The 20,273-nt window shown below is 39.8% G+C and overlaps 1 protein-coding gene across 7 annotated transcripts in view; it reads left to right on the forward strand.

The window, feature by feature from the left end:
- Nucleotides 1-20,273, forward strand: part of LOC126854392 (tyrosine-protein phosphatase 99A) — a 255,790-nt gene that overhangs the window by 179,875 nt on the left and 55,642 nt on the right. For all 7 annotated transcript variants that reach the window (XM_050601050.1, XM_050601049.1, XM_050601051.1 and 4 more), the window contains one exon: nucleotides 16,042-16,165. In XM_050601050.1, coding sequence (XP_050457007.1) covers nucleotides 16,042-16,165 — 124 coding nt within the window. The remainder of the gene's footprint in view (nucleotides 1-16,041; nucleotides 16,166-20,273) is intronic.

Below are 20,273 nucleotides of genomic sequence, written 5' to 3' on the forward strand. Positions count from 1 at the left end.
ACTTCCGAATATTCGTACTTGAGAGAGGATTGAAATATATTGTAGGTAGTAACGAGGAAAAAAGCAAATGGGATAAATGGGAAAGAGGGATATTGCTGCGATTTAATTATAATTCGATTTTACCGAAAGAAGCAAAGAGAAAAGCGTCGAGAACGGAGCGAACGGTGTGAAAACAAAGAAAGAAAGGCGAAGGATGAACGAGAGGAAGAAAGAAAGAGAGAGAGAGATAGATAGATAGATGGAACGAACGACGTAGAATAACGAGAAGCGGAACGAGAAAGCGTTACACGATGTCTTTTTACGTCTTGCTGCGGGACGTCGTAAATTATTCTAATGTACTCCCCAGGCAGGTCACCGATTACACTGATTTAGGGGCGCCGCCCCACTTTTTTTTTGACGATGCCTCATCCGCGACCCCTGGGATGCATACAAGACGTGGCCTGACGTTTTAATGTCGCCTTTTCACTAACACCCTCGCAAACTTAAAACGCCACCGACTCTCCACTTCGCCTGCCAGTTCGTTCTCTCCACTCTTCCCCCTCCTCTCCCTCACCTCACCCTCTTCGTCTTTGTCTTTCGCGCCCGTTTCTCGTACCCCGTTACTCCACCGTCCCTCTCTCTGTGACCCCCCCTCCCCCTTTCCCTGCCTCCCCCTCCCCCTCCCGATCCTCTTCCTCCTATCTACTCCGTAACCTCCGGGCCCACCTCCTTGACATCCCTACGGGAAAAGTTACGTTCGCCTGAGTTATAACGGACAATTAAAGCGCGCCCCGGTATCTGCTCGCAGCATTAATGGAGCGTCTAAGCTGTATGGGGGTGGGGGAGGGAGGGGTGTAATGAGCGGGCGGTGCGCGAAACGCGAAAGATCAACGTGGAATAAAAGAGCGTCGGGATACCCGGCGCTTTCCTTACCGCGATCGTGTCGTGCCTTTAAAGAAACGATAAACGTCGTGGTTGATGATTTACTTGGGAATTATGCATTATTTACCGTGTGCATGGGCGCGCGCGCGGTTCTTTGTGACGTAAAGCGAGTTTTATGCACCGATTGGCGATAAGCTGATGCTAACGAACTGCTTGTTCATGCAACGACCTAGTATTACATACATATTGCGTAATATGATATTAATTATACGTTTCGATCAGCTTTTATTAAAATAGAATGTTTTTATTAACGGATTTTAATCAATTCTTTTTACTTTACGTTGTAACATAATATTTTAATAAATGATATCCTTCTTGGTAACATTTTTGAAGCCTTCTGTCGTCTTCTTTCTTTTCGGGAATTTACACATTTATGTGGATGTGCGTGATTCCGTCAAGTATCGATATACCAGGGGGGATTATATGGCGAGAGAGAAGCGTGAGAGGGAAAAATTGTTGCGATTTGCGCGAATAAGAAGATTTAAGCTTCCGGACGAGGGATGACGAAGGCGTGTGCAGCGATGTTTAATTACTTTGCAATTGGCGTTAATAATTACTTTAGCTAGACGCGCATTCAGCGATGTGTATCCAGTCATCAAATTGGATCTGCGTCTCCTTGTCGTCCGTTATCTCCTCTTTTCTGCCGTCGCTGCCGGTTTCCTATTTCTATCTCTTTGTCTCCCGCTGTCTAATCCGCATTCTATCGCGATGCAGCGACGCTTCGAAGCGTCAGAATCGTAATTATTTCCATGCACCGGCCTTTCAACGTCGTCCAAGATGCGTAAACACGCGCGTATATATAATTTATTCAACTTCTATTCATCTCCCGCCGTTGTTATATTTCAATATTTTCTCACCTCTGTAATCCCCGATGTAGTTTGATGTAATTAAATTGCAAAGTAAACATCCTTTAATCTCGACATTAAATGCCTCACGAAGACGGCGATTAAATTTTTATTCAACGGAAATCAAACGCGCAAGCTTAAAGAAGTGAGACTTGTGTTCGGAGAAGAGGCTGTCTCGTGTGTCGTTGCCGCGACGTCTTGTATCCGTGAAATGTCAGCTAACAGAAAAGCGACCCGATATTCGCGAAGCGTCAAAAATTGCGGTCGATAAATCTCCTTCCCGCAAAGCTTTACGTTTCCTGACATGCGCGCCGCCGCACACATATCATAATTGCAAAATGTGTCTTCTCAGGGATATGCAAGAAATGATATCCACCGTGAAATTGGATGATCGCGCGAATCTGCCGCCTGTGGCTCTAAAAACGGGAAGATACGAACTTGCCGGCACGGCTATCGACGTCTGTTAAGGATAATTTATGGTCTAATAAATCGGTAACTCGATCGCCGGCCATTCGTCCTCTCTTCCTAGTTTTTCTCTTTCTCTCTCTCTCTTTCTCTTTCCTTTCTTTCACGGTATAAAGATCTCGGGGCGTGTTCTTCATTGAATCTCTCGACGCTTCTATCTCGGCGTCGTCTTATCTCGACCGCTGCAAATTGCGAGAAACTGAGGTCGTACTTGCACTAAGGTCGACCTCTATTGCAATAAGCACACTGACCGGAAGACGAGACTGTTGTCGGCCCGCGTCGAGCTCATGATATCCCATCGGACGAGAGCCATGTTCTTTCTCGGGCGTGAATACATCGCTCACGTATTACGCGTGTAACACCTGCGGGACCGAAAGGTCCTGAACGATAACAAGGTCGGATAAAGGAGGGTGAGCACTGTTCATGGCGATCCAAGCTGTGACCCCGCCATAAATTTCCCGGAAAACCTGACGCCTGAAAATTCCCGTCGTAAGAATGAGAGCGAAGCGAGCGAGCGAGCGAGCGTGCTCTTTCTTTTCTCTCGCGCGCGTCACCTTCCTCCATCGTGCGAAAGCTGTGTAATCCTCGGTTGTGTTGGAGGACCATCGTCGATCCGAAAAAAAAGGGCTCATTTGCTCCCCTTTCGCCGGCATTGTGAGACGCCTTTTTGTCAACGGCGCCGATAACTATGGCGTGACGTAATATCCGACCCGACTTAACTCGCGCGCGTATGTTTTCGCGCGTTTCTGTTGCCTGACAAATCCTCGTTTCATAAATTCCGATGTCAAAAGCACCGAGCGAGACTATCTTTTATCGAAATCTATTAAAATTCTTTCGGGTGACAAATCCCTCACCGGACGAGAAGTTGGTTCGAAAGAAATGAGAAACTCTCAGTATTTCGATGTAAATCTTGGAATACAATGCCGAGTTTCCGTTAACGATAAGAGTGTTTCGAGACTGCTTTCTTTACAACGAATACTTCACTTTCCTGTATATTCTTGCAATACGATCGAGAGTGTGTAGTCTTTAATCAATATCTTTTCTTATATATTTATTACGATAAATAAATGTAAAAAAATACACGAAAAAAACATTAGCAAATTTAATGTTAAAATCAAATATAAGATAGAGTAGTTAGAAAGAAATTAAAAGAAATCATTAAATGAAATTCGAAAATCGCTATAACAAGCAAATTGAAGAAAGCTTTCGCGATGATTCTTCATTCACATAACGATTGTTGACATTAAATAACACGCTATTGTCACTAGCTATTTACATTAGCTAACGTATCGTTTGAACTCTCCTCATGCAATTAATCAGGAGTTTCATTCGGTAGAAACAGGCAAGCAGTAGTGAAGTTTTGAGTGGATGTTAAGCTTGACATGTTCTAAATATCATTTGTACCGTTTATCGGATAATTACCGTGATACACCGAGGTGCATCATCTGTCGTGTCGCTCATTTAACGCACTCGCGGCGTCAGCTTCCGCATACAAGTTACGTTTATGCTCGATTATCTCGAGTAACACGAGATAAAAATTAACTCGCGTTATCATTAGTCTTCGGTGCCTTTTGATCTTTCGTTTTTGCACCGATACGTTAAACGATACGCGCTCGACGATCGGTCCGCTAATTTCGATTTTGAACGTTTGATATATGACAGAAGAAGGGCAATCAAGGAAATTTCCGATACGTCAAGCGAAAAAGTTGAGAGTACCTTCGACGCCGGCAAGAAGACTTGTCCGGAGGTAACGAAAACTATATGGCAGATCAGATTGCTTTCGCGAAATAACAGAAAGACATTTTTCCAGTGGCATAGACACCAAAGTGCTCGCATCGAGTTTGCGTCAACGTGCGGATCGATCGCTGTCGTATAGATAAACGTGCAGATGGAACGCAATAACTGAGACACAATAAATGATTTCAATAATGATTCACGTGAAAAATTATAAAATTGTGATCAATAATATATATTGCATTCTCGGTAAAATAAATTATATCTTTAGAAGAGATTTTTATCATCTTTATGTAAAAATATATATTTACATTTTTAATAATTTGTTTAGAAAAAAAACTACAATTATTGCTAAACTTTTTCAACTTATAATTTTTGCCTCAGAGAAATATACATATACAATAAGTGTATTATAATTTTATAATACATATAAAATATTAATTAATATATCATAATATTAATTAATCAAAAGTTTTTTTCTCGGTATTAATTATGTTTAAACAGAAAACATTGGTCGCTTTTTTTTTTTTAGGCGATTATATATCTCTCGTAGCAAGAGCACGCTCTTGACGGGTCCCGGGATATAACGTGGATGAAATTCCTACATAAATTGTAAGCAGGATGCCGCGTTGGTTTTGTATCTTCGGGTCGTGGCAGAAAGTATCCTTGTACAAGCGCGGCGGAAGGTGCGAGAACAATCCGGCTTGTGCCAGACGATGTTTGTGCATCCGCAACTTCTGGAACGGGGTATAAATCAAAAGCAAGACATTCTTTAACCCCCGCGAGTGGGGGAGCGTCCTCTCGCGCCAAAAATAAGCCACTCGTGTCTCTTTCTCTCTCCATCTCCCTGCGTGGCTGAACATCCCGCAAAATACCGCTCCGATATATTATCTTCCGTATAAATTTTACGGGCTCACTCTCGTTCTCTCGTGCCTCTCGCCTCTCAAGTTCGTCGTGTGTTCCTCTCTCGCGGCGATGTTTTCTCGCACGATGAAAGTCCGCCTAGAAGAATGCAGAGACGTTCTCTATGAGTGCTCGACACGAGTGGTTACGCGAGTGTAAAGAAAAATCGTCGTTTTACTTATCGCGCGCACGAATACGCTAACATTATGCCGGAATAATATAGCTGCAACTATAAAATATAAATTCGAGTAATGTATGCATTTCATCGTAGAAACGTTGTTAGCAGTAAAGCCGTGGATTGCGCTCCTTACTTCGTAATACGGATCAGAAAAGGATAATGACGCTATTATGGCGCTACATATATGTATACGACCAATTCACCGGCGCGACGACGTGACGTTAATTCGAGGAAAGACAAATGGTAGAGAGCCATTGCATCCTCCGGTCGAAGACGAAACTTTCCTTATAATATCCAGGTTAATGAAACCGTGAACAACTAGGGATAATTCTTGTATACGCGTCCGCGTATATTAAGAGAGAGAGAGAAAGAGAGAGAGACAGCGTACATAACGATAGCCTTCGGCTGCTCCACGTTGCCGGAAGTTGCTGGTTGTCATAACGCCAGTTTCTCCCCTAGCCAAGAACCCCGTCGCTTTGGCAAATTTCCACAGCAGTCTACGTGTTATCTTACATCCTGAGATAATTGTTTCCTACTGTCGGTACTTGTAAAATGCTGCGTGGCTCATGTCGGCTATGCTGAAACTTTTCGCGCGATCTTCATGGACTTGGACGTTTATGTCGCGTAATAAACGTCTCTTAGTCGCAGACAGTCACGAGGGAGATCATCATAATGTTCATCTCGCATTTGATTCTAATTATGTCGCCAAAGTTTATTACGTTTTAGAGTTATTTCATGTAACTCGGTATTTTTTGTAGGAGAGAAACGACTTTCGTAGGAGAAAAAAAGTATCGAGAGCGCGAAATGTAGTCTTTGCGCGAAAATGAATGATATCGCTGAGTGATAAACGTTACGAGTGTAGAATTACACAGCATTGTAACGGCTGTTTTGTTGCTTATACAACTAGCGCTAAATTCTCTTCGCTCACAGCCGTGTACTACTGTTTCGTGTCGGGAGATATTACATTGAATAATTTAATAAATCGTTGTAATTTAAAACGCGAAAGCGACAGTGCGGCACGCTTTTATTTTATCTCGCCGTGATATACTCATCGTGATATATGTCGTGAATGGCAGGTACACGCCATGAAAAAATAATGCTTGAAGCGAGCATCAAATATTTTATATCGTGATCGCATCGATGCGCACAAGCGGTGGCTTGTTAATCGGTAGTTCCATCAAAATCGCCGTTGATGGCTATTACGCCGTAAATTGATAATTTTACATGTTGTTACCGCGATTCGTAGGACCCCCGCTTTTCAAAAGCACGACTGACAGCTAGCTCGAGACGAGAGTCGCGCTCCGATACACAAAGTGCCCCGAGTCTCGTGTAATTATATTTTTTGGCACTTTGTGAATTAAAGGTAATATATGATGTAGAGATGGTAGAATTTTTTCGACGCCACACGATCGACACGCGAGCCACTCCAAGCGATTCTTCCTTTAACAGACTGCGCGAAAAATTGTAACAGTACGTTATCGCGAGAATGTATGCGCGCGCGCGCGCAAAAGTTTTTGCCTAACGTAAGATACATTTCCTTCTCTGCAAAAACGCGAGACACGCGGAATTGCATTACAGCGCGGAAATGCGGCGCGAGATTTCGCAAGAACACGAGAGATCTCGGAGGAACTCCTCGCAAAGGGAGCGCCTCCTCTTTCACGGAATAGCACGCACTTCAATTAGTGCTTTTATTATATCTCTAACCTTGAATTTAATTTAGTCTACGAATTTAAGTGACAACGTATATACTATATAATTTGATTTGACAAAGACTTTATTTTTTACAATATTACTAAGTACCTAAATAAAAATTTTCAGCTGAAAAAAATTTTTTGTATAAACGTTTTTATGCATATCGTACAATTGGAGGAGCTCTGCAAATATTCGCATAACTTTAAAATTTTTTTTTTAGTTGAGAATTTTTTATTTAAGTAGTTAATAATATTGTATTATTATTGTAAAAAAATTTAAAATTTTTATCAAGTCGTTGTACTGCAAAAAATCTAGAAAATGTACTCATCATTTAAGATTTCAAACAGGTGTGCTCTCTTAATAACTGAAATAGCCGAGTAGTACTTTATATTTCTAACACATAAAAATAAGAGAGAAAGTATACTTGTGCTCTCTCTCTCTCTCTCTCTTCATTAAAATATAATAAATTGGCATAAATGAGAAAGAAAGAGAAAGAGACTGAAGATATTATAATTTATATTCTTAGTATCTAAAGTATGGAAAAGCCAAGTTTTCTCACGGCAGATCAACATAATAAATCTGTACCTATACGTCGTCCGGGAGAAAGAGAGGAAGATTGCACTCGAGATTTTTAGTATAATTAACGCGAGTGTAATAAAAGAAATGTCGCGAATGAATCTTGTTACTTGCCACGAAAGTATGGCGAATTCCATATAAATCTGCTGTCTGGGATAAAAAGTAATAAACGTAGAATCTGACGTCCGTAGCACTCGCGTTATAATTGAATTAAATGGCCGTACTTTTACCGAAGAGCCGGACGCGCGGGATTCTTGGGTTTTATAATATTATATTCGTTCCGCGCGGGACAAAACTTAAAATATTAACTCGTAAATGTAAAATACGACGTCTCGATTTACATGTGCGATTTAATTTCATCGTGGTGGATGTTATAGAATGAATGTCACGTTACTCGGCATCGCATCGCATTCGTGCCGTCACGCTGAACGAAATTGAATAATAATTTCCTGCGAGAATCAGAGTCGAGCAAATTTCGCTTTGTTTCTTACGATGTAAACTTGCGCGGACTTTACATGTGTTAAATGGAGCGTGAGAAACTCTTAATTGTTTAAATCGTGTTCGGGAACGGATATACAAGGTAATTATTCTCTTACAAAGGCAGGTTTTTATCAACGCTTTTTATAATTCTATTATTTTAACAATTTCCTTTTTTCCTTTTTGCCGCTGTAAAGTACGATTCCAAAAAATAAGCAAGAAATGGATTATACCACCTAACATTTGTCTTTCTACTTGAAGCCGCGTACTTAGAGCATCCGAGGCGCAAGTAAAATATTTGCGCAAAGTATACGCCTGCGTTCTCTTTCCTTTCCTTTTTTATTCCCCATCCAAGCCCATGGCGCGATATCGTTGTTTCCGTCCTGCTCTACAGATCGTACGGCTCGGTTAACATATATTTTTACGAGAGATTACAAATCCTCCCTCGGTGATTCCGCCTAAACTATTTGTGGATGTAATGTCCTGCCAGCGTGTAAACAATAATTCGCAAAACGCGATTGCGATCTTTTTTTTTTTCGGCAACATTGAAATATTACTCGAGAAAAGAGAAAATCTGTTGTCAATCTATCTCTTTCGATTTTCCACTTATGTATTATCTCCGAAGATAAATGGAGCGAGAATGAATTGACGAGAGTCACAAGATAAGGCGTTACCACTTGCACAGAAATTCCGAAGACGAAGCAAGAGGACGGGAATATATTCGAGCGAAATTTACACTCGAATATCGAAAAGTTGGCTGATGAAAAGAGAAAGAGAGAGAGAGAGAGAGAGAGAGAAATTCAGCTACGGGAAAGAGCGGCATCTTCTTCGATCGCTTCTTAATGCCGTGTTTTATATTCGATTAATTCCGTCCGGTTTCACGCCAGAGCGATCGGCAAACAACACTGACTTCCTACTTTCGCAAAATTTTAAATTCACCGTGTTTCGAAAATTCTGTTGACCTACGACAAAACATCATCCTGATCGACGTTCTCTTGTGTGATTGGCGAATATCTGCATACCTCTTTTTTTTGTAATAAAGGAAAGAGCGTTTTTTGTATGTCGTCCAAAATGTTTTCACGTCGCGGCTTTTATTTCGATTATGTCACTCGCATTGGTTTCATAGACACAACCGCTAATTTGTCGACGCTGTTTTTGATGCGAAATATTTACCGCAATTCGTTCGCATAGCTGCCCTTTTTCATTTTATACTTTATTCTCTCTCTCTCTCTCTCTCTCTCTCTCTCTGTCCCTTCCCCTCTCCGTGACGAAGCTTCGCGTTTTAGCTCGGTCAGTTAGTGAAAGCAGCGGCAGCGGCTTGCTGTTTCCGCGCCAGAAGCCGCAAACGAAAATTTGAAATAAATAACACGGCGTGCCCGAGGATCGGATGCCGCATCGTGTTATATACATGGGGGCGATCGTTCTGTAACGGTGATAAAGTTGTGTATAGAATCAGGGAGAAACGGAAACTGTAACATCGTAATAGCCAATAATTGGAAATAAAAAGGGAAGCAATATCAAGATTGCAAGATTGGATTTAGATCGATTGTAATGGATACAAAGCGAGAACGCGTTGTAATCCGAATGAGATTTGGAACGGCTAGCCTTTTGAGCTTCTGACGTATTTTAATAGTGCGAGTTGGATACGGTTTAATTAAAATGTTTATCGCGTTAATATTACGTTATTCGTTGCAAGTAATTGGAGGCCTATTCCGCGTTGCTTTGTGTACGACCATTCATATCAAGGGAAATATCAAGTTGCCAATGTACTCTAATACATTTATCGGTAAACATCACACAGCCTATAGACATTGCTTCCGCATTTTGAGCGCGACCATCGTCGCCACGTAAGCGCGATCATGAAATTCCAACAGTGCGATCACGACGACGAAGTTATTCAAGTAATTCGGGGTACGGAGTAAGGATAAAATGGCGTCTTATGTACCGAAAACGCGTTGTCAGAAAAGGAGGGATATATATTTCGCGTATGTATTCCTCTTCTCTTGTATGTACAATTCGGAAAAAGCTGCGAATAAAGCGTGACAACGACATGGCGTAAAAGATTCACGCGACACGTGAATCGGTGTTGTATGTACGGGAGAAATTATAATACATTCATCGTGTATGGAAAATAAGCGGAAACGGAAATTGGATGTTTCTCTTAAAAAAACTGTAATGTAGCCTCGTCGTGCATGTGGAAATTTTCGCGGCAGACAAATTCACGCGACAAGGACTCGCAGCGCATTACATGTCGCGCGTACGACCTTTTAAACCGTGCAACTTTCATACTGAAATATTTTCTTCTTTCTTTTTTTTTTATGTCTGCCATTGCATTACGAATTATTTCGCTAGATATAGCGTGGAGGAGGCATACATACCGGCGCGATATATATATATATATATATATATATATATATACAGTGTATATAAATGTACTAAATGTACAGAAGGCCCGAGGGTTGTACATATCTACGACAGATATGTACCTAAAACGCGAATGTCCTCTCTCATATACAGCCTCTCTCGTATGTACAATATATACGTATGTAAAGAAAAGCTGACGGGCGGAAGAGAGCGAAGAGGTAAAAATGGAAAAAAAATGAAGGAAGACGAAGGGAAAGCCTTGCACGTTCGGGGGAGAAGGGGAAGGAGAAGAGACGGGAGAGGTTTAGTATTTCCAAACGCACTCCGTGGAAACTGCCTTCTATTACGCGACTCGTCGGTCCGAGCACCTGGTGCCGTCCCTTCGCACAAAGGACCACGCAAATCCATCGTGGATCGGATCGATATCCCGACGACGACGACGACGGCAACACCTAAGTAAGTCGAGGAATGGACGGACTATGGGCCAATTTCGTCGGGACACTTTGCGATTTTTCACTCTGCGCGCGCCTTCGCGCTCTATAATCCCATTCTTCGACTAACGACGGGGACGTGTCGGCTGCTCAGGGAAAATATCGACGATTTCCGCGACGCGACACGACGCGACGATCGAGTGCATGTTCTATGGAAAATGACGTCGAATCTCGACAAAAGCATGTCGTCGCGATTGATATCGATCATGTCGACTTTCCTACAACTGACCTTAGACAATGGTCTGGCTGGCGCAAATAATTTTCTGCTCTACGTTGAAAGTAGCATCTTTATTTTTTACTTGAATATTAGAACTTTAAGAATATAAATATGTACATAAACTCACACTTTTCTTTTTACATACGTAAATATTAATTAATTTCTGCTTTAATTAAAATATAACTTTGATAAATGCGTATTTATAATTTATATGTATTTTATTAAAAAAAATATTAGATAAATTTTCTTTTTAAGAATATACTTGCTATAACTGTTATATTCGCCGTAGTTTTTTTCTTATTGAACATAAAATAACTCTTTTGTGTTTATTGATAGAAGTATTATTTTAATAGAGAATTTTCTTTCATCTTGCTTTTATCGAACAAAATATACGGAAAAATGTTTTGATAGATACGTTGAAGTAATATTATAAATATTAAACAGTAACTTTTAAAGTCTTCATCGTGCAATCCTAGTAGCCGCATTAAAGTTGCCAACAAAGTTACCATTAATATTATCAATTGTACCCGCGAACTCGTGCGCAAATTTCTTTTGAGAGACAAAAAGGATAATCTAATTAGCGGTTGCGAGTTGCATCAATTTCATTTCGATTAACTAAAGTGCTAATTATGCTGATGTCGTTGGGAAAAAGAGAAAATGTACGCATCACGAGTAGGCAGAATACGGTTAATGGTTGCGTACTGAGTTTTAACGGCGAGACGGAGCGAGAGATATTTACGTGGGAACCATATGGTTGAGCAAGGCAAAACAGTTCTTAAAATGACGCTCGTAAATTCCGCTAAACGCGCTCGTAGGAATTTATATTCTACCGTAAAGGACGACGTTGGCATCCTTCGGTGCATACGCGCGGTTATCCTGGTATGCGCCACCAACACGCTTACACCGTAAGGAAATCCTCCGTACCGGTCACTCTCCGTAACGAGAAATACTTTTAACAATTAATTTTGCGGCAGAAGGGGAGGGAGAGACCGTCTAGTTTTTAGCTTAGAAAAACTGCCGCGTAAATTCACCGGAGTTTTTAATTCGTTACGTTGAGACTTAATTAGTCACCTCACGTACCTATTTTGCATATTTTAGTTTACATACTTGAGTGCAAATTTTAGAGAATATCGCGCCCACTCAATTTACGTTCATTCAAAACAATTTATAATAATCGACGTTGCATATTTCGAACGTCATCAATTGTTTGCGAGATATTTTAACGGTATTAATGATGTTTTTTTATCTTATCACGTAATTTGTACATCGCAATTGGTTAGACGATTTCAATTTTTAATTTTGCGAAGAAGTTGATTGCACACGGCGGTTTAAGATCAAAGAGATCTAAACAGTTATTAATATTTTTTTATCTCTTTCTCCAGCGTCATTTAATTACAAAATATTACCTATACGAATCTGTATAACGAGTACTCTTGCGCGTCACAACTCGCTCGATTTTACTTTTCCTCATGTCTACCGGTGGCTTTATGCGACGCAACGCGCGCCGACTTGCGGCGCGGATAAAGAAACGTCCACTGTTGACCCCGTAAAGCGGAAAGCATGAATTATTAATGAAAGACTGCAACGCGCGATGGGTGGTGGAGCGGCATACCCTGTAAACGGTATAGAATTAATGGACGATTGAAGAGAGAGAGAGAGAGAGAGAAGGAAAGGGAGAGAGCGAGAGAGAAGTTCTGTTTAATACTTAGCGAGGATTAACGAGAAGATTTTTAATTGATTTTAATTTCTCTTTATTAAATATCGTATATATAAAATAATATTCTTGCTTGTTTTTTTGTTCAGACGGATAAAATGCTTTGTTTACTTTTTTTTTTTTTTTGTTAAGTACAGCTCAGTTAAAAAAAAAAGTAAATATTAGATATCATAAAGAGTAGGACATGAATAGAATTCTCAGATATCAAGAGACTAAGCAAAAATTATCCGTGTGAATGAGCATAGGGACAGGATCGTAAGTAAATTTGTAATTTTTTTTTTTATGAAACACGAGCCATATATGGATTTTCTAAAACGAGAAATATGTTGAAATATTCCAATTGAGGTTTTTTTAATGTTAAATATTTCGTTTACTGGTATTTTGGTCGCGCGTAATTTTTCTTTAGTACCAATTATAACTCCTGCTAGCTGTCAAAGGGATTTTCTTACGGATATCTTTTTTATATAATAATGAAAATTATTTTTCAATTAAAGAATATAGAGAATGTTTCTCTCTCATTTCTTTTAGTTCTTTTACCGTCGTTCAAATAGTTACTAACTCGTTAATATTAGGTTATGTCTGTTCTGTCTTTTATACGCGAATTTTTTTTTTTTTTTTTTATGAAAGAAACGATATCAATGAAACAATTGTTACACAACAAACGCGCGCAATAGAAAGTAGAGAATTTCGAAAATGTTTTGATAGAGGTACAGCGCGTAGTGAACAAAAGACAGAAATATAAGTTTTATTTTGTGACATAATTAATTTCCATCTAAATTCACATAGCTTATAAACTAAATTATAACGAAGAGCAGACTGGGCCATTTATATCCATCTTTGTGTTTATGCAACGCAAACTTTGGATAAGACGCGATAGTTTCGCATGAATAGATTAATATAGGTGCTGTAATATATATTATATTAAGAGAAATGCTCGCGAGAAAATGAGAATGTGCCGGCCGATTATATGAGGAGAAGTAAAAAATTACAAAGAGAAATATTTTCTTATAGCAAGAGTTGATTCGCTATTTGTTTCATTGTTACTGTTTTGCTTGAGCGAAGAAAAACCGATAGCTACTCTATAGACGTGCTCCTGTGTTCTCTTTTTCTTTTACCAACCGGAAATGCTATGTGAAATTAATAAAGATCCATGAACGGCAGTGTATTCATAGCGAATTTCATTTATTCCGTTTCTACACTTTTCTTCGTGTATCTCCGCGTAGAATTATAAGCAAATATGCGAAAAGCATGCAAATTTCACAGGAAGTAACATCAAGAGTACGGTTTATCCAAGAGTCTAATATGACGAGTCTTTATTAATTGACACGACTTGCTTTTGTAATGTTGGCCCGCTTTCGTCATAAATGGCTCCTTACAGTTTGTTGATGTTTATTATACTTTGTACGTATTTACGCGACTTGAAGATATTATATCGCTAATATATTTTATTATGGCAAAATAAATACAATACGACAGATTTTCGAGAGTCCACGTCTATACGTGTGTATGTGATACGCTAAATTAATTTAATATTATCGAAATTATCACCGAACGATATTGAAGAGGTATAAATTGTATGGACAAGTGCGCGTTTAATCACGTAAAAATCGTATCACAGCTAATGCACTGATAATATAAATTGGGCAAGTATTAATTGCACAGACAAGTGCACATTTAATCACGTAAAAATTATACGAGCTAATGCAACGAAATAAACGGTGAAATAAAATGTCTCGTTATAAGTTTTCTGTCATATCGAGCGTCATATTAAGCAGATACAAATATTGCGCGGACAAGTGTGTATTTAATTTTATATCCAATATTTAATATCGAGCCGGGCACTGTACGGGATTCGCGTGACAAGTGAAACTGTTTCCCTCTATCTCTCCTTCAATCGCGAGAAAACTTTTCGCATTTGAAATTTTTCTCGCGCGGGTGTGTCACGGCGCGTGGTAACAGTCGACATAAAGAGTCGCGCACGCGCGACCGAGGTCGGAACAGGATGACGACTCCGTCCTGAGAGGTTACAGGTCCCCGCTCTCATTTATGATCTTATGCAACGTGCGCGCAATGTTATATTTCGCCGCGCCGTGCTACACGCCGGTGCATATTAAACGCCCGAGCCTTATCCGATGCGGCGGCCGCCGCCGCCGCCGCAGAGAGCGTGATCGGTGTCTCTCCCGCATGAGTGACTTCGACAGAGTTTCATGAAAATTTTATGCATCTCCATTGTATTTACCGTGTACGTCATGTTCGCGACACGAGGACGGAAATATATGGAATGCTAATATTTGTAAAAAATAAAATTCTCTAAACTAAAGTCGCGTAAACTTGTGAAAAAAATATTCTGCGTAATTTTTATTCGAATTAGTTTATTTTATATTTAATTAGCTTTTTATTGTTTATTGTAAAAATATGATTAGATAGGTATATTGATTTAATTTTTTTTACGGCTTTTTTTTTACATTGGTGATAATTCTGTGGTTGTACTTTCTGATAATGAAAATATGAGTTGTTTTTGATTATAAAAGTTTGCGATCGATTTTTTCAATAAAAGTTGTATAGGCGGAGGCTTAATTAACTGTCAAAGTAGATGAAAGCCGATCAAGTGGGATATACTTTGGTGATTATATTGTATCTTGTGCATTATAGGAAAGAGGCGTGTTTGTTATACATGGAGTTGGTTTACACAACCATGTGAAATTACTATGTTAGATCCACTTGCGGTTGGCTTACGTTATATCCGGATTGAGACGCTTCAACAGTTTACGTTAAATATCTCAATAATTTAGTTTCGTCTAAATCTTGGTTCCATGTTAATTTGAATCTCAGTTTAAGCATTAAATACATTCAATACATTCATACAAGTTGCAACTTATTTTTTTTTTCTACATTGAGTAGATTTAATTATAATATCAATGATAACGTTGAATAATTTTTAATGTTTTATTTGATTTGATTTGATTTAATTATAATGTAAAAAATTGTGTAATACACACAGTGCACAATATTAATATTCAAAATATACACTAGAAAAATATAACGCGCTTACAAGTGTCAACACGATCAACGAAACATTTCAATTCTAAGAAAATTGACAAGAAAATTGCTTCAGAAACACGAATATTATAAGGTGATGTTGTTATATGTTTTTGTTTCATGTTGATATTGATGAAAATGACCGTAAGAAATATCAACTACGTGACTTCAATTTTGGATAAAATAAATTTCAACTTGAGGAACTAAAGAGAGTCAGCGTTGTATTCTAGACATGTCACGTACATACAGCTGCTGTAACTATTAATATCTTTCCTAAGTAGCCGAGGCATTGTGTGTACATACTCGTTCATTTAATCGTTTGCGTGAAGATTCACATAATTTTTGCGACGAAATCATAAATCAGAAAATTAATTTTTACAATTACATAGCGCAGCTTTATTGCAAGTGATACAATTTGCTTTCAGATGTGCCTGATCCACCGGAACGACCGCTTGTCATAAGTTACACATCGAAAGCTGTGAATATATCGTGGGCACCTGGTGTTAATTCCCACAACACTCCAATTTCGCAGTACGTCATCTACACCCGGTAAGTCCCGTTAAATATTGACTCGCAAAAAAAAACTCCCTTACTCAAGCTAATTCCGTTCTCGCGCTTCGAATTTACTTCGATAACATAAATTCTATATTGGAGGCGCGCCGCTTCTTTTAAGGGAAAGAAGATTAAGATATAGAAATTGGCGTGTCAAATTTATTTTCCGCTTAGCCTTGTCATTGTCGCGAACTTATTTTGTACAAAGACGCCAAAATTAAAGTGAAAAATTAACTCAATCGATTTAGCAACCAAGTCCCCTTTTCGTAACGTCATTTAGAAGTTACGTCGTGTGACGTCAGTCACTAAACTTTACTGTTGATTTCCGCAACTGTCGCTTTTTCGCAGAAGTTGAGCAAATTGCTACGTCGAAGTGAATTAATGTCGCTTTTTCGTGGGGAAAAACATTTTTAATAGGAAAAAAATCTGAGAGATTGCACGCGCGCGCCTATGAGATAGTTTGGTCTACATGTGCTAGTAGCTAGATTTCGTTCCGATTATCTCACGGGTTATATACGTCGCGGTAGTACCGGCTCGTGATAGTTCTCGAGATCCTCTCGCGGAGGATCGGCGGGAAAGAAGAAACGGATAAAATAAAAGGAATTACCGAGGATAAGAACCGCGGCGTCGATAAGCACCCTTTGTTCTCCGTCGCGTCTCTTGGTTCCGTTATCTCTCTCCTTTCTATCTTTTTCTCTAGGTCGCACGGTATCCCTTGACCCTGCCACCGACTCCTACTTTTCCCGCTGCTCCGACAGCTATCCTATCCATTTTCCCACGAATTTTCCCGACGACGATTTTCGATACCGCCGATGAAGCCAAATTTATCAGTAGTAATATTCGATGTAATAAAACGAAGAATAGAAATACAAAATGTAATGCATACGAAAAAGTAGAATATGTGTGCGCTATTGTATAGTATATAAACAATATGACATACAGTGAAAATTTTTCACGTACACATGTATATATGCTCGCGGGAGTTATATTCTGGGAAACTGCCGCGAATATGGAAATCGCGCACATATGAAAAAAAATAGAGAAAGAAATAATATAGAAAAATTAAGATTGGATAAAAAATATATGAGAAAAAAAAAAAACATATTTGTTATCTATAAGATTGGATAAAAAAATACGAGAAAAAAATATATTTATTTTTTTCTCTTTTTATTTTATTTTAAAAATATAAATTACTTCTTAGGTTTGTGCGAATATTTTTCGCTTGAAAACTACATAATTTTTTGCTAGAAACCCGAAAGCGTTGAAAATCGGGAATTCTTTTTATTCGTTCTTTTATAACGATTGCTTGATATCGATCGATATTCCCATCACGAATAAAGGAATTTCAAGCCTTCGAATCTGAAAACTGGTTGCGAATACCGAATTGTGAATGTAGTTGGATACGTAAAGAGCGCGCGCGCGCGCATAGAGCTTTCATGTTAAGGTTCGTGCAATGTGAAGATATCGATCGTTATTGACACATTCGTCGAAGCGAACCTGAGCCATTTCGATATCCGGTCGAAAGAGTTAATTTGCACGATGTACCGTGTGATCGTTAGCGAGCTTGCCGAGTTTTGATTCCGTCGAGGATCAATTTGAGAGATGGACCGATGCGAGTCTTCCTCTCGAGCCTTTTGCCATGTTTTGGCACTACAAAAAATTAAAAAAAAAGAAAAAATACTTGGGTCAATGCAATTTTATTATTAAATCTTCATATCTCGCCGGTCGTTTAATTCACTACACAACGCTACGCGAAGCATCGCGGTTCTCTCGTTTTCTGGAAGGAGAACGTTCGCATGAGACTACGAGCGGATGGAATTCTTAATCAAGTTTCCATCTCTTTTCTTTTTTCCCTTCTCGTTTGTGCGGCGACCCCCCGCGTTTTCTTCCCTTTCTTCCTGCCGCGGAGCAGACAAAACCTCGAGAGTAGAAGTTGTAGGAAATAATATATCAGTCGGTGTCGTTATGGTCGCCGAATATTGAAGTTTCGTCCCGCGGACCATTTCGCCTTGCCGTTCGCGCTGGCAGGCCCTTTCAGAAAACTATCGTAATACCTCATAGAACTTGGAAAATATTAGTTTTATAATAAAGTTGGGTCGGAAGTTCGTTCGGCGGTGAGAGACGAAGAATGAGAGAGAATTCTCGCGCGGACAGGCGTTGCACAGAAAGAGCTGTTCCGTTCAGAGATTATTAATCTTCCCGGAAATCAACCGCCGTTTTGACGAGGTGCCCTTTACAGTGGCATCTCGCCCGATCTTCCGGCTGGAAATGACGTCGACACGCGGCCAACGCCTTCCGACCGCCGTAATCACATCGCTATCCTGAATAATCTTTAGCAGAAATGAACAAATGTAATTTTGCATCGAAAGATATGATTTATATATCTGTTATGTTTATTTTTGTGACATGCGAATAACTATTTGTAAAAGCATGCGAAACTTGTGAAAATCCGCTATGTACACCCATTTCCCGATCTCTTTTCGCGATATCTCTAGTAACCATTTGCCATGTGTGTGTCGAATTGAAAAACATTTGCGAAGCCTAAATGTTATACACGGCCAAACACGTTTTCAATTTGCCGGTGCAACGTGCATTCTGTGCAAACGGCGGGCGTATTCGGACAACATCCGGGTAAAACCTGGGCTTTTTCTCCTCCTCCTCCTCCTCCTCCTTCTCTCCCGAGTCCCCACGTCACCCATCATTTATCTCCGTAATATCAGAAAAGTGACTAGGAATAAATGCCGCGCGAGAACGCGTTTATTAGATGGGACGGACTATCGATCTTAGCGTGTTGCCCGCGGGCAGCTGATCAATTTCCCGGGATTCTTCCGCTTAATCTTCTCGCGTTTTGTTAAACGTATTAAAATGGAATTTCAATTTCGCGCAAGCCCTACTGACACAGGCAACCGTGGTCGGTTATGATCGGCTCGATCCCGCGACTTTTAATTACTTTTGTCTCTCTCGCGCGTGTACACTTTTCATCTCCGCTCACTTTTCGGGGCTCGGAGAATCGACTTTCATTCGTCTCTTGCGTCGCATTGGAATAAATCGGAAGAAGACCTTTCGCAGTTTCCACACGAGCGCAGCAAGCTGGAGGCACACCCAACGTGTATTTAACGAGCGTTAAATGAGTATTTCATTGCACGTCGCACGAATAATAGCCTGGAAAACGTTTGAGTTTTTGCCGGACACTTCCATTAAATTCGACGATTAAATTCGAGGTCGTACAAAGAGTACCCCATTTCGCGACCGCGTTACTATATATCATGCATGCTATATCTTGCGTATAAGAATCCAGATTTGCTCGATGGGAGAAATTGTAAGGTTAATTTTTACGGATAAACTTATTCAAGTTTGAGAATTCTATTCGAAACTCTTGCCATTTTTAATTTCATGAGTTGCAATTGTCTTTGCGAAATTTTCAGAAATGGAAGAGATATATATAGAGAAAAAAAGAGAGAGAATACTCTCAGAAAGCTAATTTAATGGAGAATGCATAGTAATAATAAACATCTGTGATAATTATAAGAGAATTATATATTTTTTCTTTTCTCTCTCTCTCTCTCTCTCTCTCTCTCTCTCTCTCTCTCTCTTTTCTGCCGATCTCGGAGAGAAATTAATGACGAAACGTTATCTCTTTCGCCAAAGATCGCGGATTAAATGCACCATATCAGCTCAAGTCGGTCGTGAAAGTCCGGAATAAGTGGGCAGGATTAATTAAGACTGGCGCAAACGCGACCTAACATAATCGGCCGATGTTAACTCTGTGCCTTAATTTCGGGGTCGTAAACCATTTCGCGGCATCGTGAAAGGTAATGCGAGATACGTGACGTCGTTGATCACGCCGTCGTACATCTCGTCTCGTTCATCCCAAATCCCGGCCCATCTCAACGCGAATTTTACAGCTGACGCCGGATTAAGGACTCGAACGTATGAAAAACATCTCGCACTCCCCCTCCTTCCCCGTTCAGTCCCGAATATAATTTTCACGTTGACCTCGACGCATTTACAGGATCACATATGTTTGGGTATAACGGATTAATTTATAACTCGCACTTCCGCGCACTGTTACTTGATTAGTTTTCCGATAAACGATTAATCCGGT

This window comes from Cataglyphis hispanica, chromosome 14 (genome assembly GCF_021464435.1).
Source record: "Cataglyphis hispanica isolate Lineage 1 chromosome 14, ULB_Chis1_1.0, whole genome shotgun sequence".
Classification (NCBI taxonomy): Eukaryota; Metazoa; Arthropoda; class Insecta; order Hymenoptera; family Formicidae; genus Cataglyphis; species Cataglyphis hispanica.